The sequence below is a fragment of the Ciconia boyciana genome, chromosome 5 (genome assembly GCF_034638445.1).
Source record: "Ciconia boyciana chromosome 5, ASM3463844v1, whole genome shotgun sequence".
In the NCBI taxonomy this organism is placed as follows: domain Eukaryota; kingdom Metazoa; phylum Chordata; class Aves; order Ciconiiformes; family Ciconiidae; genus Ciconia; species Ciconia boyciana.
Window position 1 is genome coordinate 82945187 of NC_132938.1, and position 27220 is coordinate 82972406.

General features: G+C 44.2%; 1 protein-coding gene and 1 long non-coding RNA gene across 4 annotated transcripts in view; both read right to left on the reverse strand.

Moving 5' to 3' along the window:
- Positions 1–11757, reverse strand: part of CCNG2 (cyclin G2) — a 44153-nt gene extending 32396 nt beyond the window's left edge. For 2 of the 3 annotated variants that reach the window (XR_012042832.1, XR_012042833.1), the window contains exons 1-8: positions 11510–11757; positions 11187–11324; positions 10082–10219; positions 8759–9009; positions 8503–8581; positions 8325–8423; positions 7207–7412; positions 755–890 (exon numbers count right to left, since the gene is read on the reverse strand). Coding sequence is in view for 1 of the 3 variants with exons in the window: in XM_072863377.1 (XP_072719478.1) it covers positions 6549–6681; positions 7207–7412; positions 8325–8423; positions 8503–8581; positions 8759–9009; positions 10082–10219; positions 11187–11297 (1017 nt within the window). In the remaining 2 variants the exon portion in view is untranslated. Of the gene's footprint in view, positions 1–754; positions 891–4320; positions 6682–7206; positions 7413–8324; positions 8424–8502; positions 8582–8758; positions 9010–10081; positions 10220–11186; positions 11325–11509 lie in introns of those variants that run through there. The other variant, XM_072863377.1, reaches the window with a different exon arrangement.
- A 4031-nt stretch (positions 11758–15788) lies between these two features.
- On the reverse strand, positions 15789–27166 carry LOC140652500 (uncharacterized). Its single transcript, XR_012042834.1, has 3 exons — positions 26509–27166; positions 26059–26189; positions 15789–20114 (listed from the first exon to the last, which is right to left on the reverse strand). It is a non-coding gene; the product is annotated as an uncharacterized lncRNA (long non-coding RNA).
- Positions 27167–27220: the final 54 nt, after the last annotated feature.

Here is a 27220-nt window from a genome sequence, read left to right on the forward strand (position 1 = left end):
ACGTTTTCCAAAATTCCCTGGGGACTTGGTATTATAAATTCAACTCTAACCTTTGAAACATTTTACTCACAGCTATGTGAAATCCTCAGACAACAAGCATAGAGGCCCTTGCAAAGTAAACAGAGATGTTGCATTTCCACCATTGCGTAACTTGCGCAACTGCAACTCTCTTGAGCTTGGTCCACATACCCGCGGATAACACACAGTGGGCAAAGCTCTAGGTGCACACACAAGGCTGTTAAAGAAATGGTAACCTTCAAGGCACAGCACAGGACCTTCCCAGCAAACAGAGGGTATCTGTACTTGGAAAATGCTGAATACCTCTTCCCACAGCAACCGGGGCAGACAGGGATGTTATCAACTGGTCATAACACCCATCCTGCCATGCTAGCAAAGGGAACATCACATGTGAGTGTGAATCCCTGCCCGGGCACATCCTTATATAGGAGCACTGAAATGCCCCACTGGGAAGAAACAGGTTGCCTAGCTCCACTCCTGCCAAAGTCTGCAAGTCCTCGTTTCTCATGGGCCCTTACGCATCCCATCTTCCCACAACAGCTATGTAGTTCTGTCCATTCAGCCGATTTATCCTTGACAACTGAGAAACACAGTAAGGAGCTATTCCTACCTTTGTTCTACTGAGGGGGAATAAAGGAAGCGAGAGATTCAGAAAGACACGGAAGGTCAAGGAGGAACCGTGTGACAGCGGAAGGTGTTGCATTTGCCTTTCTAGGTCCAGGACAAAATTTCTCACCATAGGCTAGTTCTCCCATTGACTTCGCTCGGTGGGAATGAAGCCAGCGCCAAGTGCTCTGGAAATCCCATCACAACTGCTTCCTTCATTTAGATGGTTTAATAGCGTTCACATCTCTGTGATGAAGACATACTTGCTGCAGAAAAAAAAAAACAACCCACCAGCACCTTTTGAAGGAGAAATGAAATGCTTCATTAATTCAAAAATTGAGATTGCAAATCAGGAACAGAACATACAGGTCTAGAGGCAAGATTACTAATAATTCATGAGGAAAATGCTATGTTTATGCAACACTAGGGATGAGATTTTAATTGCTTATTACTCTAATTGATTTCATTCAGTTGTTATGGCAACTTCCTCCTTTTAGTATATGCACTACAGCAGACACTTACAGGCTTAAGCCATGAAGTAAGGCTATGTGACACACCACAGTTACAACATGTATTATAAGATAAACAATACTGATTATCTGCTCATCTGATACACGGTAGACAGAGACCATAGTTAGGGCTGTCTAACATCTTCTAGTCTAATGTTTTATTATTACATGCAGTTTCTCTCAGCTGTCCCAACTGATGACTTCCACGCTTATCTCCACCACTAACTACTCCCGGTTTACACTACTGGGCTCTCTGCTTGAGCAAAAACAGTGGCCATTTTGTGAAGAGGCTAGTTAGTAACAGCAGTTTTGTCAGCACATGTGTTAGGCATTCTCATCTATATTCTAACTCTTTTCCAGAAAAGCTTTCACACAACAGGAATTCAGAGCAAGAACTCCAAACCTGACAGTTGAGACCTGAAGTCAAAACCATGAGTTTTGCTGTTTAGAAGAAGGTTTGCAGTTTGGTTAAACAAGAACACCCAGCACAGGCTTTGCTCAGCTATACTTACACATCCACTCCTATTTATCTCTCCTGCCCAGTCTCTCCCCCGTGATGGTGGAACTGCTGCTCACGTGTAAACATATCCACTAACTTGCACACAGCAAAACAGACCTTGCTCTCTGAACATGTATGCTAGCAAAGCACATTTTGCTGGTCCCTCGAGTAAATCCTTAAAAATCTTTTCTGAGTCATCTGTCTCACATGCATCAAGTTTTTAGAGAGCTGAAGACAGCAGCTGTCAGTTAGACATTGTTCAGAAATGGAAGCACAGACACTTTCCCTCGTTCAAGGCCCTAAGCAATGTTACTGAGAGCTGGAAACTGCAGAAGCTGGTTTCTACTCTTGCCCCACTATCTACTAATTCACATTTCGCTGAGCTTCAAAGCCCCAATAGCTAACAGGTATCACAAGAATAAGATATTCACCTATTAGTCCAGCCACTTCACAAGCAAGCAAAGAATGGTATGAGATTGTGAGGCAGCGCTGTCTTCTAAATCAACTGTTTCCTTTACTGTATGGTTCAGCCTTTCACACTACAGTCAAGCACAGAGCCTGCTCTAAGCACTGACCAACAGAAACATATCACTTCCACCACCAGAAAAAATGGGGAGCTGTTCAAGACCAGGGCCTGAACACACCAACTGATTTATGCTTAAAGATTTTTATTGCTCCATGTCACTTGTTATGTAATCAGGTGGAGAGAAGTCAAGTTTACTGTTTAAAAGGCCATTAGTATTTAATTATGGAATGACAATTCACTAGGAACAGAAGCGGTTCTGCTACTGATCCCTTGCGGCCCAATTCAGCCACAGGAGAGCAGGTGTATGATAACATGTATGATAACAACTTGAGATCCTCTCGGAAACCAGGGCTCATTTACACCCATGAGAACTTTCAGCTCTACACTTTAAATAGGTTAAGCAACACGCTACCCTGCAAAGGCACAGAGTAACATCCCAGAGCTCATACAGAAACAGTACAGCTAGGAGCCGTCCCAGGGGATGTCTTCCCTACAGAAACATACCCTTTCAGCCCCCTTAGCCCCCACCCAAACCAGGCTTCCTGACAAGGCAGTTATGAAAACGAGCACATATTTAAACTCTTGAGACTGCAAGCGTTCAAAGTTTCACCTCGTGGTACAAGAAAGCCCAAAACAGCATTTAAAAACCACGCACACCTCTGCTATTAAAAACAAGCTGACCACCAAAAGCCCCATTCTTTGAACAAAGCCAGGCAAACCTCCTTTGTGGGATACACAGCTATCTGACCCAGCCAGATCAAAGTTGAGCCTAAATTATCAAACCACAGAAGTAAACCTGACAATGTTTTTGCAAGTGATTTTCTTTTCACGCTGGGACAAACTTGAAAGGGGCTGAACAGTACACCTCAAGCTTTATTAAACAGACTGATCTCACAAGCTGTTACTAAACCCAGGGACATTGCCCATGGCTTCCTAGCATGGTAACAGCCCGCCTACGCAGCACACGCATTATCTGCCAACTCCCAAGCAAGGTGGTTGCTGTACTGAAGCGACCCGAGTGGGCACCTTTCAAGTAGAAGCTGAACATCTTTGCTGCAGTAGCTTTCATGTTCAAAGCCATCACAACTGACAGAAAGGAAGCCATTGCTCTTAAAACATTATAGTGCGTGTTTCAAAGATGAACAGTTCCATTATACAATTGACTTTCAGTGGTACGTGTGAGTTAGTAGGGAATTTCATACAGAACTTCAGAATATCAAGTGTCCATCTCTCATCTGTTGTACGTGGGAAGTGAGAAGCCTCGTAGTGTGTTCCTGTATTTTAAAAAAGTAGCTATGAAGGCCACAAAGAAAAAAGTGAGGATTACTTTAACAGTAGCAGTAGCCCTATTCTTCCCACACATGCTCCCTGCCAACAAGTGACAGCACTCTGTCACCTCACAGCACCCTATTCATTCCCAGCCCCAACCTACACACACTGCCCCAGTGTTGGAATATCTGAGGCAGGATTTCCCTTCTCAGCAGCAGCGGCCAGAGCTGGCTGGCCTGGCAGAGGCAGCACCTACGTGCTTTCTCTCACTCCATGCGTTAGACAAGAAAGGACAAAAAGAGGGAAGAGGGAAGATTCGTACCAAGCTACAAGGTGCAATAGGTCTATTGTGATGCTTACAGCCATCTCAGCAGGTAGCTGAGTGCAGGTCCTGGCTCCCTCTTTCAGTCTTTCTAGGGCTGGGAACATCAGTCCAGCAAGAACCATTTACAGCCCCTTATTCCTTAATTTTTGCAACACAAGCACCATTTGGAAATACTTTGGCAAGGTGGGCAGGATGAGACAAAAAGGAAACAAGCTCCGGTTTCTCTTTGATGAGTTATTGTAGGTGTTTTGGATTGCCAAGATGCAGACACATCCGAGACCAGGTTTCACTCAGAAGACTGAGAACAGCAGCCACCACAAATCCAGCAAACCCCAGAACACTTTGCCTGTCATGACCCTTAACTTAAGCACTAGTGGGAACTCCCATTTGCCAACGTGCAAATGCGCCCGTCACAACACTCATCCCAGCACGACCGAGCCCAGCTGCAGCCGAGTGATAAGCAGAGGATACCTCACACTAGCTGCTAAAACACTGATAGGAGCACCGCTGAGAAGAGATTCACATCCAGTAGCAAGCCATTTAGAAGTCTCTCCTTTTTATAGAATCATAGAATCGTTTAGGTTGGAAAAGTCCTATAACAGAGTCCAGCCGTTAACCTAGCACTGCTCAGGAGAGCTTCTGGGGAACCCAGAACACAGCTGCAGTACCATACAAACTGAAGAGCAAAAAAAGGCAAGCCAAAAGCTTCCAGTAACCAACCGTAACTCACACCAGTTAACAAATACAGCACTTGGTTTATTTTTGTTCTCAACTGAAACAAGACTCAGTAGGTTCGTTACCTGCAACCAAAGTACTCCATTTCAGAAGTGAGCTTCCAGGCGCAGAGACTTGCAGTAAGAAGTCTTCAGATGTACAGTATTTATATCATACAGAGTACACAATAAATTACTATCTACATGCAACATACCTACAAAAAGTTACACATAACGTAGAAAAATACAGTATTTTCTGCTTGTTTTTTGTTTTAAATTTTTTTCTGTACATTTTTTCATTTACATTTTTATATACATTTTTGTAAACTTTTTGTATTTTTATAAAACTGAAATCACATAACAGTTATGAACTTACAGCACTGCTCTCACCATTCTAAAACAATGCTTGCATCTACAAAACAGCCTTTAGCTTGTTTGCTCCTTCGTTTCTACTCTGGCACCACACTTCACACCATTATTCTGAGCTAATTAGTCCGCTTGCTACGTAGCCACATTCTCAATATGGAGAAAGGCAATCATACTTCAGTTTGTGCTTCAATAAAAGAAGTTCAGAAAAAACCATTACATTAACTACTTCATCAACATCACATTTACCTGATATTACTGCATAATATCAACTTTTCCTGCACTAACTGCTTTACATAAGCATGCAAACAAGTCTGAATATGACTCAATAACATGAATATACTGAAAAACAACTACAAGGCTTAAATATTAAAAGGAATGCAAGACTTACCAAGATTTACCATGTTAATAAGTCTAAGCTAATAATATGGATTGACATGTTAACAGTGAAGATTTTAAACACACTGAAGTCTACTATGAATTTCAGTGTAAAAACATCTGTATTAAAGAAAATATGAAATCACTCCCTGCCACACACTTTATATACTATCCTTTAGTGAAAACTAGTATTGACTGGAAACCTCCTTCTTGCCATGCATACTCCTGTTGTGAAACAGGGATTCCTGAAGCTTATAAAAAACAAGCTTTACAAAAAAAATCTACTGGGAGTACACAACTCAAGATCCTGCTGAAAAGGAGCACAGCACGTAAAGCATTAAAGCAGTTTCAGTATTTGGCCCATTTGACAGTAAGTAATTTCAGCCTGGTGCTATGCATACGTATCAGTCCACGTAACCTAGTCAGACAATTTGATCTCATCCCAAAATACTAAAGGCTGAAGGTGCCCTCAAGAGGGTTCTAGTCCAACCTCCTGCTCAAAGCAGGGTCACTGCTAAATTCAAACCAAGCTCGGGGTTTTGTCATGTTGAATCCCAAGAACCTCCCAAAACAAAGACGGCACAGCCCTACTTGGACCACTCCCCCATGCTGGGCTGTCCCCATGGAGCAAGCTTCTCCCACTAACTGAGAACTTCACATTTCCATTTAATGAAAGCCTCTTATTCTTGCTCCGTGCTTCCCAGTCAAGATCCTGAAATCATCTCCTCCTCGGCAACCTCCTCTTCGATACCAAAAGGCTGCTGTTCAATCCCATTTTCCCCCTCAAAGACCACTTTGCCTGGCTGAATAAGCTCACTTCACTTAGCCTCTCCTCACAGGTCCTGTGCCCCAACTCGCTTAACCATCTTGGCAGCTTCCTGTTGGACTTGCACAAGTTGATCAACGTCTTGAGCCCAAAACTGGACACTGTTCCAAATGAGAATGAATGCCAAGTTCAGGCAAAAACCTACTTCCCTCAATCTATTGGCAATGCTCCTGTTAATACAGCCAGTATGCTGTCAGCCTTCGTTGCTGCCAGGGCACACTGCTAATGTGTTTAGCTGCTAACCATTTTGGACCACCAGCTACAGGACTACATTTACACTTGTTGACAACAGAACTATACATGAACTTTTTTGCTGAACTGGGGACCTGAAAGATTATTTTTTCTTCCTTAAAATTGCAACAACAAAAAAAAACCAAGGCAGGCATTTAAAGTATTGATATACCACAGCAATTCTTGCCTTAAAACAATTTACAGATTACCACCTCATTTATTATTGCCAAAAGACTCTACGGTGCATTAAAAATCTCAACCTAATACAGTCAAGACTTAATGCTAAGACCGACAGCTAAGAGTTTGCCACTTCATTTTAGGTTTGAGTTCAAAGAAGAAGGTGCCTTCCAGATCACTCGGAGGAGAACTGCTAAGGCTTTCTTCTCCGCTGCTCATATCTTCACAGGAGTCATCACTAGAAGGAACAGTAGGAAAGGTAATTTAAACAAAGCACAATCCCTTGAAAGTGGGAAAGTACTGCTCAATCCTGTAGCTGTTCTGTTCCTAGTATAACATCCCAGACCTAAACACTTCTCAGCACCAAGGCTTAAATCACAACAAGGTACAATTTCTTTTCTCCTAATGCCAAAAATCTCCTACCAACCAAGAAGTCAGTGTTCAAGATATCAAATATAAATTACTTGAGAAGACTTAAATGCTTTGTAAGCCCCTCTGCCTTAAAAAAGGAATGCCTCCCCCCACCCCACAAGCATTTGTACTTTTTGAACACCACAATGACAGTTCCTCTTTTCTTTCTTCTGTTTGAGATGTATTTTAAGTCCACCAGTATTTTCAAAGTTAGCATTTTTTTTCAAAGTAGTCTTGAATAACCCGAGTTATACAGAGTTGCCATTAATATTTCCAGAAAATGAGAATTCCTAGTATTTCCAGAAAATGAGAATTCCCAACAAGTTAACCACCTGGTATAAGTTTTACCAACCTCTCACTTTCATTGAAACATCCACCTTCTGGTATCGTTGGCAGCTCAGGAACACTGTAGTAACTGTTCTGTAGATTCTGGGCTGTACGTCTTGAAACAATCCAAACCAGCTTTTTATGATCAGGCTTGCAACATTCAGGAGAAGAATAATCTGCTAGGCATTTTGAGACCAGTTCCCTCCAGTAAAGTAGGTCACTATCACTTATCTGAAAAGCAGAACCACCACCTATTTAGTCTATTACACACAGACTCTAAAGAAAACCCCTCCCTCCATTTTACCTTCTCGGAAAACACTTGAAAAAATGTCAGTCAAGATCTAAGTGAGTCATAACTGCAATACTTTTGTCAAAGTTGGGCTGCTTTTGAAGGTGAACTCCTATACACCTCCTAGAAATGTCCACATTGAAGTTTGAACTGACAGTTTGCCTGCTAGTTGCTGTTAACATTTTCATTATCACTTCCAAAGGAAAAATGAAACCAACATTGTTCCATTTTAAAATGGAATCATCTCATATTTTAAGGAACTACTTCCAACCCTCAAGAAACTGGGTTAGTTCAATTTGACAAGAAGAGTGAAAAGCTTGTTTTAGACCATCAATTTATACATCACACAGCTAGAAGCTATAAATCTTATGTTAGTTACTCAAGCAAAAAGAATAGCCAGCCCAGCAGTCATTGTAGTCCTACGAACCAATTGGAAGTCTCTCTAGAACATACAGCTAGAACTATATAAGTTACATCAGCTGCTTGTTAAAGCATGTATTGTGTAGGCATTAGGTCAGCATTTCTTCTCATTTTATATATTTAAGATAGTTATTTAACCATAATCTTTTTGCTTGCCCAGCAGCTGCCAGGATGTGCCAGCACGAAATGACTACCTAACCTCATTCTCTAAGCAGCAGTTTTTTTGTATTTGGCATTCTAACAACAAAACCATGCTAGTTACAAGAGTTGCAAACAGATACTTAAAGACCTATTCCATTGCTCATTTCAGCTGATGCTAAACAGTACCTGTAAAGATTGCACACCAACAGCAGGGGTCCCTTAAATGTAACATTGTACATCATTAACTGCACCAGTCCCAACAACTGCAAAAACAATCCACAGAAACTATTTACCTTAGAATGCTTTTGAACACGCAGAAGGATCTCAAACAGCTCAACCGATTTCAAAGTCTGAACTTCTAGAGTGAGAAGGCACAAGGCCAAGACAGATGGCTAGAAGCACAAAAAACACCACTCAACATGACACAAATCAAAACCTTCTCAGAAGTCAAAGCAAGCTACTTCTACTTACTTTTGCTTTAGAAAAGACTAAACGACAGTTGCAAGCTTTTAGCTGTGCTTCCAATTTGTCGAGATTCAATACTTCTTTCCTGTAAGACACCCAAGAGAAGAAGCATTTGTTATCAACAAGCATTCACTTTTGTCAGGAAGTAAAAACTAAGGAGCTGCCTCCTCTACAGCCCAGGCCATAATCATTTAAGAGGCAACTAAAGAGAAAAAGGGCTTAGCAAACATACAGACCACCACCAACGTGCAACTCAACACACCTTTCTGAGGTATGACGGAGTACAATAGTATGGTACAAGTGCAAGAAGGTTAAGGCAGTAGTAGCTTTAAATTCAAAGTGCAACTTCTCTGAAATTATCTTTTCCATCCGTTTCAGGTCGGACACAGTGCATTTACATTGGCTGATCCGGATTATCTCATGAGCAGATGGAATATTGCATTCTTCTTCAACTACTCGGGCAGCCAGCTGGAAACAACAAACTCCAATGCAAGATAAATGCTTCGGTTTCACCTAAAAAGAGGAGGAAGCACTGTGAATACTTCCCCCCTCCATAAACACCATGCTTATCAAACAGCAACACCAACAGCTCACCCAGCCTAGGTAAGCTGTTTTGAATATTCACAGTTCAACACAAAGAGATTTGCTTATCTCAACTAGTCCTGACATCAGTCAGCTCATACACCTCACCTAGTCATAACTAGTTTCATCACTTAAGGTCCAGCGAAACACAGCTGGCAGAGCCAATAAAGCAGTATCAATCTGCCACAGCTAAGTCAGAGAAAGCGAAGTTCAACAGCTGAGCACCCTCTATTGAAATCGTTCCACATCACTACATTAACAAATAAATTGCAGTGAGAACTGTAATACCCCACTTCTCCAAGCAGCAGTGCTCACTTACCCTCATTTAAAGCCTATACAAATGCAGCCTGAGCCTGTTCTAGGCAGTCCTATCCCTCCACAACTTGTTCCTACCTCCGCTATTCTCTCCCATGTAGCAGCATAACATTTTGTGCAACCTCAAGGACAGTCAGACCAGAGAAATGATGCAACTTTAGTTTTTCTGCCAACTTAATAACGGGGAACTGGTTTAGGTTCAAATTGTCTGCCACAAAGCAGCACAAATACGAGAAGAAAAACATCCAGGAAATGTTAATTTGGTATTAGTTCCAGGACTAAGCTAAGCTTTAACACAGTACCTAGAAACAGTCTCTAACACAAATTGTTTTGTTCCTTCTTAATTCCTCCTTTCTTAGTCTTTTACATCTATGTGGTGAAGGCTACAGACTTATTAGAGGAAATAAACCATGCTGCTACTTGCCTTTACAGGTAAAAAGAGGTCATAGTATAAAATAGGTAATAAATAACAGCCATCTAAGCTCATCTTCCATGCAAGAACTGTATTCAACTTCAAGTTTACAAAGGACTTCAGAGGACTTCAGAAATGTTGCTAGCATAGAATGAGTAAATAGCCACAGTTATCTCCTAGTTTACAACCTTCCCCTTTTTGTCAGACAAGGAAGTTCACAGGAAGCTCGCATATTCCCAGCTGACACTATAGCAAGTCCTCTCCCCCCCGAAATACCTTCATAAGAGCCAAGAATCTGTCCAGAATATTAACAGCCAAAACAAACGTTTCAGTCGCAAAACCAAAAAAGTTGGTCAGACTCCAAAGATCTTCCACCTTGGCATTCCTTTGTCTCGGACACAGAGTACTTTCATCCTATGGCGAGAGAAGCAAAGCCAGAGTTATTCAGTGGCAGCAGTGATGACTGTGACCACTCACTCCCTAAGTCATCTTTTACTTAGATCAAAGGCAAGCAAGTCTTTTTTCCCATAAATACTTTATTTCTCTTAACTTAAAAAAATGATTTAGATACCTGCCACTCAAAACACACCCAAGGTACATGGATTACAGCCAGGTCCTGAGTCTCATACCCGGCACAACCACACTTCGAAGTACGCACTTGTTATTTTAAGACAATATTTACCAAGTGCATGCATACACAGTGACTCCTGACCTTAAGGAAACAAAGATGACCAAACTCAGCTTATTCTCCTCTCTGCCTGCATGTGAATATTTAAGCAACAAAACTTCTGCTTTCAAAAGAAACAAGCAGACTGATTTCACAGACTTTTCTGGTTAAACATTAAGGCCTTTTCCAAAAAAACTCACAAGCATCCAAAGGAATGTAAGCCTGCCCTAAACTCAGTCAGGAACTCTGGTCATTAATGTGGAAACGTTTATGCTTAATTTATTTTTTGCTGTTAAGCACGGCCTGTTTCTAGGTTCATTTCCCTAGACCTTGCTAATGAAAAGCTGGACATTTCCCCAGTTGTTAATTGCCTACTTGAAATCCCAGCTTTCCTGCAGTGGCACAAAGCTCCCGAGATGGAAATAATACACTTCTCTCGCTTCTGTATTCACTCCAAGTTTAAATAACAGATATTGAACGCCTAAATATTTTACTTGCCCTGTAGATCATAGTGCTTTGATAACGTAGTGTATGTTAATAACTACAGGTAAAGGCAGAGTTAAGATAAAAGGGCAAGCGGCGTTTACAGAGGAAGGAGTTAACTTTCCGAAGTTGAGGCACGTCTCCCTTCTAGCTGGGAGCTGGTTTACAACACGTATTTCCTGCCCTGAGGAGCTGCCTCCTCCCTCCGCGCCCACCCCGGTTCCCCCTCACCTCAGCGGCGCACTCGATGAGGCTGAGCCCCTTCTCGCGGGGCTGAAACCGCCCCTCCTGCTCCAGGTGGAGATTCAGCTGCTTGGAAAGCCACAACGCCTCGCTGCTCATCTTCTCCCCTGCCTCCGGAGCCTTTCCCTTCACGACAGACACACATCGTCAACAGCGGGCAGCTTCCCCCCCCCCCCCCCCCGCCGGACAAAGGGAGCCGGGCGTCCCCTCTCCCCCGGGGGGGAAACCCCCCCAAGCACCGGGGAGGCGAACAAAGGAACGCGACAGGACGCCTCAAGGAAGGGGCAGCCCGGCCCTGCCGGCACACTCACCCGGGGCGGTGGTGAGGGGGCACCGGGCCCCCCCCGCGGCCCTCACCGCTCGCTTCCTCCGCGGCGGGGAGGGGGAGGCGAGCCGAGCCCGGCTCCCGTCACCGCAGGGCCGCGGGTCGGCTCCGCCGCTGCCCCCGCATCCAGGCAGGGCCGCCTGCGCCCCCGCCCGCGGCGGGCCCCGCTCGCCTCCCCCAGCGAGTCACGGCGATGCCCGCGGCAGCGGCACCATCCCCGGCCCCCCACAGCCGCCGCCGCCGCCCCAGCCCCGCATCAAAATGGAGGCGGCGCGGCCCCGCCCCCTTGTTTTTGTTCTGGCGGCCCGCAGATGGCCCCGCGCGGAGCGCTCCCTGCTAGGCCCAGCCGGTGAGGCGCCGCGGAGAAGTCAAATAGTCCGCTTCCATCCGCCCACCCTAGCGGTGCCCCGAGAGGGCCCGGAGGTCAGGGAAACGAGGCAACCATCCACCGGCACTCCCGCTCGACGGGAAGCGGGGCGGAACCGCGCTCCTCCGGAGGGAGGTAAGTGCTAGGTCCCCGCGCAGGGAGACGGGAACCTGCCGAAGCACTCCTTTAAAGGGCCGGAAAGCGGCGCCCCTGTGGCGGCTGACCTGTTTTAAAAAGTCCGCCCAAACCCTCCCCCGCCCTGATTGGTCCGCGCTCCCCAGCCGCTGATTGGCCGGCAGCGCGCCTTCCCCCCTCCCTTCCCTTTCCCCACCCCGCGGGGTGTGTTACCGGCAGCGATTGGCCGCCGACAGAGGATGGGTCTCCCCGGATTGGCCGGGCGAGTTCTACCTCTGCCCCGCCTACATCTGCGGGCCTTAGCAACCGTGACAGAGCCCTGCGCGCGGAGGGGGGGGCTGCGGGTGCCAACGGCCGGACCCTCCCACCGTCGCTCGGCTCCACAGCATCGGCCCCGCGGGGCACACCTTGGGCCAGCTAAGCCGCCGAGAAACACCTCCCGTCCCCATAGCTCTCTTCCGCTGTAATAAAGGATAAAGACAAACGCTGACCTGCTGCCCCGAGGTGGGGCGGCCTGAGGTAGCTCAGCTCCCTTGGGCGTAACTCGCGGGTGTCTGTGTGGGACCCTTGTCCTCACGCTGTTTCTCGAGGGTTCAAGAGGCCCATCTGGCTTTAAAAGGCCCCATTTAAAAGCTTCACACCAAGAGTGAAATGTATGTACAGTCTAGCGTTTCAGAGCTTTTAGGATGTGCGCTTCCAAGCCTCTCGTGATAATCGTGGTCTGTTTGCGTGGAGTGTAAATCCAAGGTCCGATGCTTCGGGCAGCTGTGCTGGTGCCGATCGACCCCCTAGCAGATTGCTACTCGGAGGCTGCATGAAAGGGCTTCTCAGCCTGCAGCTTAACGGAGGCCTAATGACAAGATAAAAACAGGCTCTCGCAAAATAAATCATCGTCTGGAGGATTTGTGGGGCTGTTTCAACGTGTTCCATGTTCTGTCTGTTTTTCGTGGACAAACACAAAGGAATAAATGTCATAGGACAAAACCGACGAAACCACAGCGACTCGTGATGTGTACGTACCGGAGACAAAAGTCTGTGGTGGCAACTCGAGCAGATTAGCATTCAGTTTGATCTAGTGAGGTTCCTCAGTTTCAACAAATAGAAAATGTTTTTTATTAAATGCTGCAGTCTGGAAAAATAAGCCGCCTTCTCTACAAAACAGTCAGCAATGTTGCTATGCCAATCTCTATTTCCAGGCACAGTTCCTGTCTGCTATGCCAGTGATGACAGCAAACAATTTCTTCAAGTTTATTTTGATGACAAGCGCTCTTAGATTCTTATAAACATGCACAACTTTTCCTCGGGATATTCCTGACCCAGGCCAGCGCTCTTGTAGGTACCATCAGATATATCTGAGCACCCTTAAACACGGCATCCCTGCAAGGTGAATGAACTGGCATGCCGACTGATTTTTTTTTTTTTTGGTGACTGAAGCCAATCTGTCAAGGGATAAAAGTAGTTTGAGGCTCTGAAGTAAGAGTTGTGGATCTGCTCCAGTTTGAACAACGATTACTGTTAATGGAGTTAACTTCAAACAGACTCCTCGCAATGGCGTCATTTAGGTGATGTTTACAGGATGAGGCTCTGAGCTCCAGTCTCTGTTATCGAAATGCCCTTGGCACTAAGTCCCCGCTTTTCCCCCCCCCCCCACGTTCTGAAGTGTATCTTGCCATCGCAGAGATAGAGTATGGATGTTCTTCCTCCTCAGACTGCTGCATTAAGCCACATAGTGGAACAACGACAAAAAAGGTTCATTTGGTAAACAACATAGCATGACAATTCTAAAAATGCTAATTCAGACATCTACTTGAACACATACATTCCTTACCCTTTACTAACTTAAACCTAATAGAACACTCTGCAAAATTATCATTCATATATCATGTAATTTGAGGGGGGGGAGAATGTGTTATAAGAGCACGGCTCAACAGCACTTTCTCTGCAGCCTTGCAGCAGAAGGGCTCATTTTTGACATTAGGAGAGAAGGATCCCTGCCCCATTTTTGTTCCTCTGTAATTAACTGATCTGTTGCAAAGAGCTGAGTAGGATCGAGAAAAAAAAACAAACCCAAACCCCAAGGATCCTTACTATAAGTGGTGCACTCACCAGCTTTGGGATTATAAACAGGGAAAATGAGTCTGCTCCCTGGGCTGTCTGGACCTGCCAGAACAACCAAGTGGTGTGGGCAAAGGAGGAGTCGTAATAAGGTCTAGAAAGAAAATCTGGGGGGTGTTTCCCTTATGCCAGGAATAATTTTCTTACAATGTGGCTTTTTTTTTGTGATTAAGGGAAGTGTGTATGTGGGGGGAGAAATGAGGGGGGTTTCCAGTATTATGAGAGAACACAATTTATCTATTCTGTAACATGCTGTGCTTTACAGAATAGCAATTCCTTCCTGACATTCTTTGGGAACCTAAAGATGCAGTAAGTGAAAAGAAAGTTATAAATTCCTTAGCTACAGATGCTATAGTACTCATTATTTAGAAACAGTGATGATAGCCTTTGAGAGGGGAATTCTTGAGTTACACTGAACCGGAAGGCTGGTGTGAAATCAACAAAAAAAGGAATTAAAACTGGAGGAAAACCCATCTGAAATCTTTTGGGATCCTAATAAAAGCAAAGATTTATATTGAAGCTTTAACTTCTGTAAAACAAATTTTAAACGAAACAACAAAAAATATTTGTCATTTATTTGTGGTGATGAGAGACTTTTCAATGCCATCAAATTAAATAGGTATTATTTTAAGTAGCTTTGCTAAACTACCTTCCAATATGGCTTGGCAAAACTTGTCCTGGCAGGTCTGCACAGCAATTCATCGGGAATAGTTATGGATGGCTAATAGCTGTGTATTGACTAGCAGGTGATGATATCAGAGAAGTTAATTGGGCCTTGTGGCATGTGGATTTCCAAAATGAAATAGGATTACAAACCTTCATGATTAAGGGAGATGTGGTAATTAACACCCTAGACACAAGCAGTCTGCCCACTCGGCAACTGGACACCCACGTAAGAACAATAGGGGTCACTTAGAACAATAGTTTCCTTTGAACCACTTAACCAAAGAGCTCCACACGCTTTACGGCCACTCATTAATCGAAATGCCCCACTGCTATCCCATTATACTGGTATGGAGGACAGCAGCACCAGGAAAGCAGCACTGCTATAAATTGGAAGGCAGAAGTCACAGAGTAGTACTACTTCCCTTCCCATAAGACCAAACTGCTCCTATATGATGATTAGGGAGTCAGCACCTAATTCTGGGGGAAAAAAATGTGTCTGGTTTGGCCAACATCCTTGTTTTCTGCACTGATGGAAGAGACAACAGCTCATGCGTGAATTAGCATTTTCTTCAAACATAATTCAAGCTCCTTTGAGAATACGGGTGAAGTATCAAACATCAAGAGAGCTTGCGTCAAATGAGATTAGCCCTAGAATCCTTTCCCCCCTTGAGAGCTGCTTATTCTTTCATAACTCGTTAAGAGGCATCGTATGAAAAAAAAATAATCTCTGTTTTAATTAAATGGGACGATTTGACAGTTGGGTGTTTTCTGTTTAACTGAGGGGAGTAAAAGTAGGTTCTTTAGGCAAATAAAGTAACCTCAGTGTGTACATTTGATTTTTATACAAAAATATACATATTGGGAAACACATATAAAGGCTACGTACATCTGTATATGTACACACATATATATGTATCTGAGAAATGTTTTGCAGATTCTGTTGCTTTTAGAAGCAGTGGCACCAGTGCCTGGTGATAAAAGCTGTCCAAACTGAGGCCTTTGCATAGGCTTCCCTTCACCAGGCCCTTTGTGAGGGAGCAAGTCTAGGAGATGAAATGATTCATAAATCTGCCAGAATGTAAAACTTGTTCCCCTGATAGAAGCCCCTAAAGGAGAGTGGTATTTGATCCATAGGAGTAGCCATAGGAGTAAATGTCCCCACTGGTACAGAGGAGTGCAATTTCACACTTTTCACCTTGTGCTCGTGGAAGTTGGTCAAGTTCAGAATTAATAAATGAATTAATTTATTCAGATTACGTGCTTCCTAAAAGATGGAAGGAGAGCAAGGCTTACTGATTAAGGATTAATGTAAATATGAGGTTGGTGCTGGGGAAAAGGTTCACTGGCAACACGAACAACTCTAGAGACAAGCAATGACAGCGCATATATGTCTGTGTTGGTGACCGCACCCCCAGTTCAAAATAGCTGTTGAAATTGGGAAGGGAGGGTGCAGAAAAAAGAAACCCATCTTGTTAGCTCAGGAGAAGGGAGCTATAGTTATCAGAAAATATTTTGAGCCGACAATACCCAAACGCAAATCAATGGAAACTTAATAAGTTTAGGACAGACTGTAAGCTGTTAGAGATTGTGATTTTTGTCTTGCTGCTGCAACATATGGCAAACCAGTGCAGAAATAGCATCTAACAGCAGTAATGGCTAGGGGAGAGGAATTTCCATTACAAGAGGAAGCTCACCACAAAGGCAAACACAAGTTAGCCTACACAAGAAAATTTATAACAGCGCAGCTGTGCCGTTTAGGTGTATTGCTTTGTTTTGCAAAGGCAAAGTTTACATGTTTTTTTTGATGGGCATCCAGAAATGCTTTTCAGACGCATCCAGAGAGCGAGCCTGGAAGTGCCGTTTGTTCGTTGGGATCTTTATTAAGCTGCAAGGCCTGCCACGTGCGGCTGACTGCAGGGCACCTTGAGCCAAGCAGCTTGCATTTTTGGGACAGGCCAGATGCAAAGAACCCTGGCTTGTGTGCAGAGCTGGTTATACATATCCTAGAACGCCAGTGTATATTTAGAGGAAGCATCTATCATTCGCATACATATTATCGATATTTACATACACACAAAATTATGCATGCATTTAAGCTCGTATAAAGCTGCCCTGTACTGATACCGCATACTTTGTTTACTGAAAAAAAAAGCTACCATATTAATGCCTCCTGTTTCAGGAGGCATTTCTGAATCCCCTCTGACCATGAGAAACCTAACTTCTGACTCCCAAGATGAAGTTAGTAGAAGAGAGAGATCAAAACGTCTATTGGAAAACAAATCTTTCCTAGAAAATGTTCTTATTCCCTGTACAGTAGCTGGCATAAAACTTGTAAAACACAGCTAAAAATTGACTTGCTTGTAGTGCTGAAATCTTGATTCGCGAAGGAAATTCCAGGTCTTCATTGAGACTTTTCACTGATGCAAAAGGATTTTGTTCCAGGAATAACACCGTGGATAGCCCCCTGCCTATTATTTCATGGCTATGAGCAAGTCCATGTACGGTATGCTGGTAACCAGAGCAAACCATGATCCCCAATACTGACAGAGCTTAAGGAAATGGCCGGAGAGTGAACAGCATTCTTCGGCGAGCCTGATTCTCTGCCCATGTTTTCATGAAGACCTCTCTCCACACAGAGCTGAAAAGATCTAGGGTGGTGTTAAGGAGCTGACTGCCAAGCTTACAAGCACGGTGTCCTATGCAAGCTACTTTTGTAACATCATCAAACCTCATTTTGGAGGCCTTGAAAATAGCTCCAGCATGAGAAGAGGAAGGGGGAACTAGACCCCCACACCAGTGCAAAGCCTCACGTAAAGAGGGTGAGAAGGGGAAGGCACCCGTGGATGACTTCACCAGTGCCACATCAAGATTATTTGCAGTTTTGTTGCTCATGGGTTGTCATTGCCCCACCTTGTTCAAATTCCACTCTCTGTGCACTGAGAAAAAGGAAGGAACCAGGAAAGACTCCAAATCTGTGACACATTTCATAACTTACCCAGTGAATACAATTATTATTCATGATTTCTGCGTTGGGTGGGTTTAGGTGCCCTGTGCATTAGTCCCCTTGCAGCTCCTTTGTGAGCCGGCTCAGTCTCACTGATTTCCATTACAGCTATTGTCAGAAATCTATATTGCATCTTCAAGTCTATTAAAATATTGCTTCCTGTCTTTTTTAGATAATAATATCAGCTGCATATATCAATTTTCTGCAGGAAGACGTTGCAGGCAGTATTTGTAATGGCAGCTGAAGATGCAGACCCAATTCTGATCCCACTGACATTGCTGTGCGGCGAGGGTAATCTTTTAGAAGCCAATAGAATTACATCAAATGCCTGAGCAACGTGCTTCAGTGCTTTTATGGCAATAATTTGCCTTCAGTGCAAGTTAAATCGTCTGAAAGGAAGCCGTATGTTTCAATAACCTTGTGCTTGTCTAAGCGTGACCACGTAACTAGCAGTTTGCTTAAAGGTCTCTTTTAATAATGATTTGTTACTGGAAGGTGCGTTTCATTCACTGTATATTTTTGTCACTTATTTCAAGTGGGTTCTTTTATTTAATTGACAAGATAATTCTAGGCAATGTTGTACTTAAGGCTTTTTAAAGTATTTTTTTAGAAAGGTAGTTGTGCGTAATTTCAGAAGGCATTTTCAAAATCATAGGGGTTCTGCATAAATGGAATTTAAATTAGTCATTAAAAGTTAAACCAAGAAATAAAGAGCAGTCACCTTTCTGACTGTAGAAGCAGGCAGCTGTTGGGTAAAATTATTTGCTAGGAGACATTCAGTTACGAGGACTGGGAATGGCTATTTAAAATTTATTTTCAGATTTAAAACAGTGCAAATCCATTTTATATAATTGGGATTAAACACTAAAAGGCCGAAAGACCCTTTGCACAAAGCATCCACGAAACAATAGGAAGATACTTCCATCTTGATTTCTGTTTTTTTAATCATGCAATGCCAAGTATCATGAGAGAAAATAGGTAAAATAGCCAAGTATAGATGTTCTGTACCACAGAGCTCATACATGGCTATTGGGAGATGACACGACGGGTCACACATTGCAACGTACACCTCATCGGCTCTTAGCAGAAACCCTGCCTCAGTAGCAGTCAGGGACAAATTTCTGGCCACCAGTCAGATATCCCCCCTCATTTCTCATCGTGCTGCTCTCTGCTGTGTTACCAAAGACATTCTCAATTCCTTACACACTCGCTCTTCAGATTATCCCGTCTGAGTTCTTAAGTACAACAGGCCATTACCTTTTGGTAAGCACACCTTCTAATGACCCAGGCTTAATTTGAAAGCCTCAAGAGATGAAAAATCCCTTAATTATCTAATGTGCTGCGAACAAAACATATCTCATTGTCCTTTCCCGGGGTTTCTTAAGTTTACCTTCTTGTATGTCTTTTGCTAAAATTGAGTTCTCCGAGGCAATGTCTTTTATACCTTGCATAGGGATAACCGTTAACCGTAAATAAGAAATCATGTCAACCCGTATATTCTTCCCTTTATCAGACTATACAAACACAGACTGTGACAAATTACCACAGATGGAAGGTTTTTTCCAAGTGTAAGTGTAAAAAATGTCACCCCTCAAGTCTAGTGGATTGGTTATTCTTACTCAAATAACTAGCAGTTGGAGTTCTGGAAGTCTCGCAGAGTCTGCTGGTCTTGTTCTATTTCCTGTGCCAGAAATGGAATATTCCATTTTTTTCCTTTCTTTCCAAATGCTAACTACCTTTAGTCATTTCATGTCCATTGGTGCATAATGTCCTTCTCATATTTCCCAATAATAATTTATACTTTGTTTCACAAGATTAATTGCTCTGTGCTAGTGTGAATGGAGATGTACAAATTTCCGTGCACAGTACCACAGATGTTTTCCAAGTAACAGCTGCAGGGACATTTCCAGCATAGTTCTATCTTAAGCTACCATATCCAGGCCCATTTCACTAACATACTCTTGATACTTGCCAGAAGAAATAATTCAGATGTACTTTCTCAGATGTACAGTCAGTAGGTAGCTCTGCCTGTCTGGAAATATCTGGGTCTAACTCGAGAGTTCAAACTGCCTAACCTTGTATTTAGGATCACATATCACACGGTTCCCTAAATACTTACAGGGCATGCAGAAAATCCTCCAACACCTTGCCTAATCTCTGTCTGCTCTCCTCCTGCTGTCACTGCAGTCCGTGGCAAAGCTCCCATCTCCTTCAGGGGAAGAAAAGCCAGACCCTAGCAGCAAGGATTCCGGAGTGAGGACAGGAGATGAAGACTGCTGTATCCAGTTGAGCTGCCAGGTGATTCTGAGCAAACAGGAATGTATGTCACTTTTGTAAAACCTGCAACCCTTCTTCTATCCAAAAGAGCATCAGCGAATGTGATCCTGACACACAGAAAAGTGCAAGTCACTATGTTACTGGGCAGCAAATTATCAATTTAAAAAGGCATGTATACAAGTGTCACAGAAATGCTATACATTTTGCAAGATTATAAACTCCTACAATGCTGATACGAACTCTCCAGGACATAAAATATACAATTATAGATGATGATGTCTACGGTGAAATATAACCACAGTCAGGTAATTATTGTGAACTGCCTTTAAGTAGTCACATGGAGAAAAGAAAGGAATTTTTATGTTCCGGAAGTGAAAAATGTAAGAAAACCTGTATTAAATGAGCCAGAGAGAATGAATTTTTAAGGCACTGTTACATTTTCTCCCTTCCTGAAGACCATGATAAAGTTGCTTTAGCTGAAGGCTTGTTTGGAGTAGGTACGCTCAAGAGTACACAGCTGTTGCTGCCTTGATTTACCTTGATGTCCATGCCCATGCACTTACCCATCGTCTTTGTTACACGCAATGTGGAAAACTATTCAACCTCATTTGAAATTAGCCCTGCTCTGAGCAGGAGTTTGGCCTAGAAAACCACCAGAGGTCCCTTCCAACCTCAGTTATTCTTCAATCTTATGACTATTTATTGCCGTTAACACCTTTGCCTTTATAATGCCCATTTACTTATCGATCTTGGATTGTGAAAGTAGGCCACTTTCTGCTTCTCCTGTACTGCCATCTTACCACCCTGTTTTGCTTCTAGCACTGTTAAGAAAGGCCATAAGAAATTATATTGTACTTTAGAAAGCGATTCAAGAAAACACATCTCCTCAAATCAAATTATTCAAGAATTAAACTTCATGGCAGATGATGACTATTTGAAACGAGTTTTTCCAAAATTGGGCACCATTTTATCCTTTAGAAGGGCAGGTCAAAAAAGGTTTGGATACAGACAGTTAAACTAAGAATGTTTTTCTTCCATATAGTAATTTGGGCTCAGGCACGTAGATCATATGTATGAAACAAAATTAAGGAGAAATGCACATGAAATATTACTATCAGCTAGTTGTTCCACTATATCATTCACGCTGCCAATACTAAAAGGGTAAAATTGGAAATGTTGTAGAGGAGATACATTCCTATCTGCTGTTGGTGTTCTCTCATGTTGCAACATGCGTTTCTGACTAGTCATCTATTTTCTAGGAAGAACGATTGATTTACAGGTGCAATCCCTAGGGTGAGTGACAGAGTCTGAAGGTTTTACTATTACCAAGTTAAATGGAATAGATTTGGAATAGATTAGAACATTTTCCAAATAGTAAAGCAAACCGCAGAAAATATCTGTTCTGGTTGAGAAAATTACATTATGGGGCCGTTTATTTAGTAAAAATAAATCAGGTAAAAAGGTTAATTTAGTGCCTGCAGTTCTCTCCGAATTAATCACTGAATGTGAAAGAGGTACTTCATTTGCTAAATCTATGCATGTATTTCACTGTTCTGGCTGAAAGCAGAAGCGTGTCTTGGTGTTTCAAGAAGCTCTGTGGTGGGAACACATAGCAAGGGAATCTTCTTCAGCTCTAATAGAAGGGTTTGTTTTCCTAGTAAATAATTTATATTCCTGCTGCTAGGAAGAAGTTGCAAGAGACTGTCGGAAAGCAGCGTGGTAACAGCTACGAAGTCCTAAGAGGCCATGGAGATGTTACACTCGATCTGGGACTCCTGTGACTCAGCTTACGATGATTTCTAATGTCAACAGACTCCTTTTAACATGCGATTCTGTGGACTTACAATCAAAACCAAGTGGCTACATACCTGAGAGACTGCCTCTCCCTGTGTGACAGGTGATAGCTTCTGATAAGGGAGAGCACTAAAACTGACAATTGATTTAAAAGAGACAGAACAGATTGCACAATTGCACAATTTGTTGACTGTGCATGCTACACGCAGCCATGGCTGCTCTTTCTGCTATCTTTATTAACAAATGAATTTAGCTATCTGAGACGCTTAGTGTGCAAGCTATTTTTTTTTGTTGTTAAAATTTTCTTTTCGAAAGCTGACAAGTATTTGGACAGGGAATTTATGTTGCTTTTTTTTCCTCATCTGTTTTGGAAAAAGTAAACCAACGTAGAATACTTTGGAAAGGGGGCTTGCTTGCTGCTAGTCTCTCTTACCGGCCAGATGCTTCTTCCTGTTCCATGCCAGGACAACAATTTAGATTCAGTTTCAGGCACGGAACAGCTGAATTCTGCTTGTGAAACTGAAGCCAGGGTTTGTCTGTCCAGCTGCAGTGGAAATCTACATTTTAAGCTGAAAGAAATGAAGGAGCCTGCATCTAGTTTCTTTTCTTCCTTTGCCACATACTTCAGGAATACTAGATTATTTTTTTTCAAAGGGCAATTCATTATTGCCTGTAAGAACAAGCATAGCTAATGTACTTAAAAGGTAGAACAGTCTTGTAATTTGTATGTACTCACTTCCACACTACTTACTTGGAAAATTAGCATTCCATTCATTGATTCATTGCACAGAAAGGATAAGATTTGCAAAAATAACTAGCGATTTTGGATAGTTCAGTTTTCACAGAGGTCAAAGACAGTTCAGTGCTCAAACCCATTTCATTCCTCTTTGAGAGTTCCTATGTGCTGATGATTTTTATTTGATTAGCACTTACTCCCAGGAAGCTGAGCAAAGTCTTGTCAGGTAATTTCACCATAAACTATTTTTTAGGATTCTCCTCTTTTCCTTCTGTTGCTTTTCCCAATGTTCCACAATATTGTTTTGGAAACTGTGCCTCTAGACAAAGAAAACAGAGTGTAACTTTCTGTGAAGCTTCTGAAAAATCGCTTCCTGAGAGTCTGTTTCATTCCAGTCTTTGAAAAAAGGAGTTCCCTCCAAAAAGAGGAGTCTTTCCGAGCCCTGAGTAAGCCTCAGTATGACATTTCTTCAGTGCTATCAGCATACGTATCTCTCCTGATTGCTTTGATGAGCACTCAGATGCCTCTGCGAAGGTTTCCTCCACCAACGGCCCAAGCTCAGCCTGCCTATGGGCAGGCAGCAGAGATGCTGCAGGCCCTTCCTCTTTCATGATGAACATGACTTCTGATGAGAGCTCTGCTGCTCACCAAATTTTATGTCTGAGATCGGTTTGGAAAAGAACAATAGGACTTTTTCATTAATTTCTTTTAAGGTTTTGTGTGCTTTGTTCTTTAAACCAACATCAGTATTGCCTTCTCTGGGCTGATCAAAACTTGCTTGCTATTTTAAAGATCTCAGGTTAGCAATAAATATAGATAAGTTATATAATGGTTGGAGTCAAAGCACAAACACAGGAATAACTAGACTTATTCTGCCACACTACACTGAACTCGACCGGCTAAATCCAAACAACAATTATTATTAAAAGTTTGCACGTCTCTAGCCCCTCGGGATATTCAAATGATTTACACAATATTTTAATTTAGCCTCACAACCAACTTGACACGAGGGTAAATTTATCCTTGTTCTGAAGTTGCTGTCTGCATACATATTTGAACTCACCAAGCTTGCTTGCCCGTGCTGGACTTTGCGTGCACATAAGTTGAGTGGATATGAAAATTAGTATGAACCTTTGCATCTCTGGGTTTAACTGACTGGTCAAAAGTCATGCAGTGCATAGCGCTTGGGTCTCCAAAGCAGAACACAGAGCCAAACCACAAGACCATCTGTTTTTCCCTCTGAAGGGTGTTTAAACAGCGCAGATAGAAATGTCTGCTGCAAAGATACATGTCCTTCCCTTTGCAACATACTGGGATTTGGCTGTGAATCCTGTAGCGTCTCTTCTTTCCCTCCACTCAGCGACAGAAAAATCAGGCATTGCGTAAGCTGAAAGGCAGGTACTACAAATGCCTTATATCTGGGATTTCATTGTTTCCACTAACGTGGGTCTCTCGCTGGTCTAATATTTACTGGTTTGTCACCTCCCTAGAGCCCAGTCTGCATGAAGGCAGTGGCCACCTGCGTAGTCACACGTGCACGCCGTCACGCTGTCTTAGGAACCAGGCTGGGACACACTTCATTTTGCTATGACCAGAGCAACTCGTACTGCTGTAAGCCCCCTGCACGCCTGGACAGCGAGTCCACTGTACCTGCTGCCTGTGGCAATGTCGTTGTCCTGTCAAGTCTCTTTAAAATAGGCACGCTTCATTTCCCTCCCCCCAGGGATGAATAGGCTTTCTCCCTGCTACCGAAGTGTACTTCTTCCCTACCTGACATGGCACTTGGGGTCTTTATATTGTTCCAAGGCTTCAGATTTTTGTACAGTGCATGCGGAACACCTGCTTGTAATGGTGTAATGGCCTTCCTCCAGGTGTGCTTCATTACATTCACCTGGTAAATTTTTTTTCCTAGGTTTAATATTGCCTCTTTTGCTTTCTTCCTGCCCACAGGCCCAAACACACAGAGTTCTTGCTGGTTGCCTCCCTCTCTTTCTCAGCCGTCTCTCTAAATCCCTTGGCCTTGGCAGCCACTTACTTATGGCAGCCTGCCCACCATAACCCTCAGCTGCTCTGGGCACATGCTGTGTCTTTCTTCTCGGAGTGTGTACAACTGTGCTGCTATTTTGTCCCCTGGGCGGTTATGCCCAGACTTAGGCCACCTCCTACAGAGGCTGGAAGTGGTCCTGGGAGACCTTGCCTTCAACTGACCACCCTTCTAGGACAACCTGCTCTGAGGTCCCTCCTGTGCCAGGTGACTCACTCCTCGGTCTCCAGGATTTCCTTTGGAAGGAGTATCGATCCGGTAGCCGACTAGTTTCTTGCGCTACTTTCAACTCAGTTGGGTGCTGCTTCAACTGTCCCTTCCTACTGTTACTGAGGACAAAGGACTGTAATCATACGTATCCAGCTGAGGGCATATTCAGCGCAAGATGAATAAAAGGAACTCTGTTGCGGTATGTTAGCACTAGAGGTTCCTGCCAAACCATCAGTTCCACAGTCTGCTGGTCTGAGGATGTGCCATACTGCCTCGGGCTCCCAGCGCTGACATGTGAAATGTTCTGGGAAGGGCCCCGATGGAAATCCCTTGAGCAGATAGTCAGAATATGCAAGAACTGCTGTAACTGTGGGAGCGGAACCATCACGGGACAGTGTCGGTCAGACCTCCAGCAAGAATTTGCCAGCTAGGAGCATCATCTTCACTTGGTCACTGCCACAAACTACCAGTGGGCCAACCGATTTTGGAAAACCGTAACAGCTTTAGAGACTTCTTGAACACTGATTCTTAAGCAATGAGACCCAGAAGAATTAGAATGAAATTGGGAAAGCTAGATAAAATTCCAGCGGGACTTGCCCTTCCCTGCACTTTCTTAGTTCTAAAAGGCATATTCTATTTCAAGATTAAAAAGTAAGAAAAATGGAAGGGAGCAGCACACAGCAAGCTTGGATTCACCCTACGCATAGAGGAGTTTGGTTGCTGCAGCAAAAATGGCCTTTCATTTCAGTCTTATAAGTGTGGCCTGAGAGTTACTACAGAAAGGGTTAAAAAAGCTTATGACAGATGAATTTTTAGCAAACTGATTCAGAGTTAATTTGTCAGGAAATAAATAGAAACAAAACATTCTGTGCTCTCTTTATGCTTGATTTCTGTGCTTGTTATCTCTAGAGGAAATCCTCCTTTGTGTGCTGTCTGAACAGCTAATAACTACAGATACTGGAAGGAGTTTAAAGAAAATGAGTTGCCTTTGCTCTGAACTTCTTCCTTTTATCTGTTAATTTCAACCTCTAGTGGTATAGCAAGGTTTTGCCACTCATCTTCACAGTGCCAGGATTTTCATGCAAAGTATTTATTCTGTTCCTGGTCTTTACTGTACAGTATTGTAACACATCCCCAGCCTCCTTTGGAAAGAAAAAAAAAAAATTACAAAAAATTTGAACACTCACAAGTTTAGCTGTCCAGTTCTTAAGTTGAGCGGACAAAAGGAATAAAGACAGCTGTGAGAAAACATCTCAGCTTCCCTGGCACTTTGGGCATCTCTGTCTTCTGCTATGTCAGTGGGCCTGCCAGACCGAGCCTGCCATGTGGAAAGGAGAAGGAAAAGGACAGTGAATCCCTCCTGCAGCCGTTTGTGCTGGGGAAAGGCCTAACTAAGTAAATAAAGCAAGGAAAGGGTAAATTCCTGTTTGCATCGTGCACGACAGTAAATAAGGCAACTTTAGCGGTGACAGGGAGCTCTGTCCCAGCAAACACAGGCCAGGAGACACGGTAGGGACATAAAAGCAGCGAGAATTTGACGCTTTTGTGAGCGTCGGCACAAGAAGGTGTTTGTAAATAAACGCCTTTGCTTGTTGTTTCGCGAGTGTTTTAAATACAACTTTAAAGCTTTAACCTGCCTGCTGCCAAAGTGTCACAGAGGGGGGCGAAGTGAAACCTCTTTTCATGCCGGGGCTGCTGGAAGGAGCAGACAGCCGCCGTGGGCGCCCACACGCCCGCTTGCAGGGGAAAGGTGTGCGGAGGCGGCGGTGACAGCTGACCGTCCCCACGGCCCTGCCCGGCGGGCCCTTCCCCGCCGCCTCCACTGCCGGCGGGGGGCCGACTCACCCTCCGCGGCCACCGGCCGGGCAGGGGCCCACGGCTCCGTCACACCCGGAGTCGGGGCGGGGAGCCACCCGCCGGAGCCCCCTCAGCGCCGGCACGGAGACAGAGGCGGCGGCAACCGCTCGCCCGCCCGCCGCCACAGCCGCGCAGGCGCCGCGGAGGAACGGCGGAGAAGCGGATCCTTTCGCGCTACTCCGCGCGATCCTTCCGCCGGGCGGCCCGAGGGAAGAGAGTCCCCCCCTCACAGCCGCCCGCCGGCGGGCCCGGCACCGCCTCCCGCACCGGGGCTCTCCCCGCCGCCGCGGCGTGGGCGGCGAGCGACGAAGCGTGTGCCCACGGGCGGCGGAGGGCAGCGGGGGGGGGGCGGGCGACCAGAGAGGCGGCGAGGCGGCAGATATCCCCCCGCCGCCTCCAACGGCCGCCGGCGCCCCCCGCGCGGCGTTGTCCCCCCCCGCGGTGCTGAACGGCAACGGCCGCCGCGAGCGCCGCCCCGCCCCGCCCCGCCCG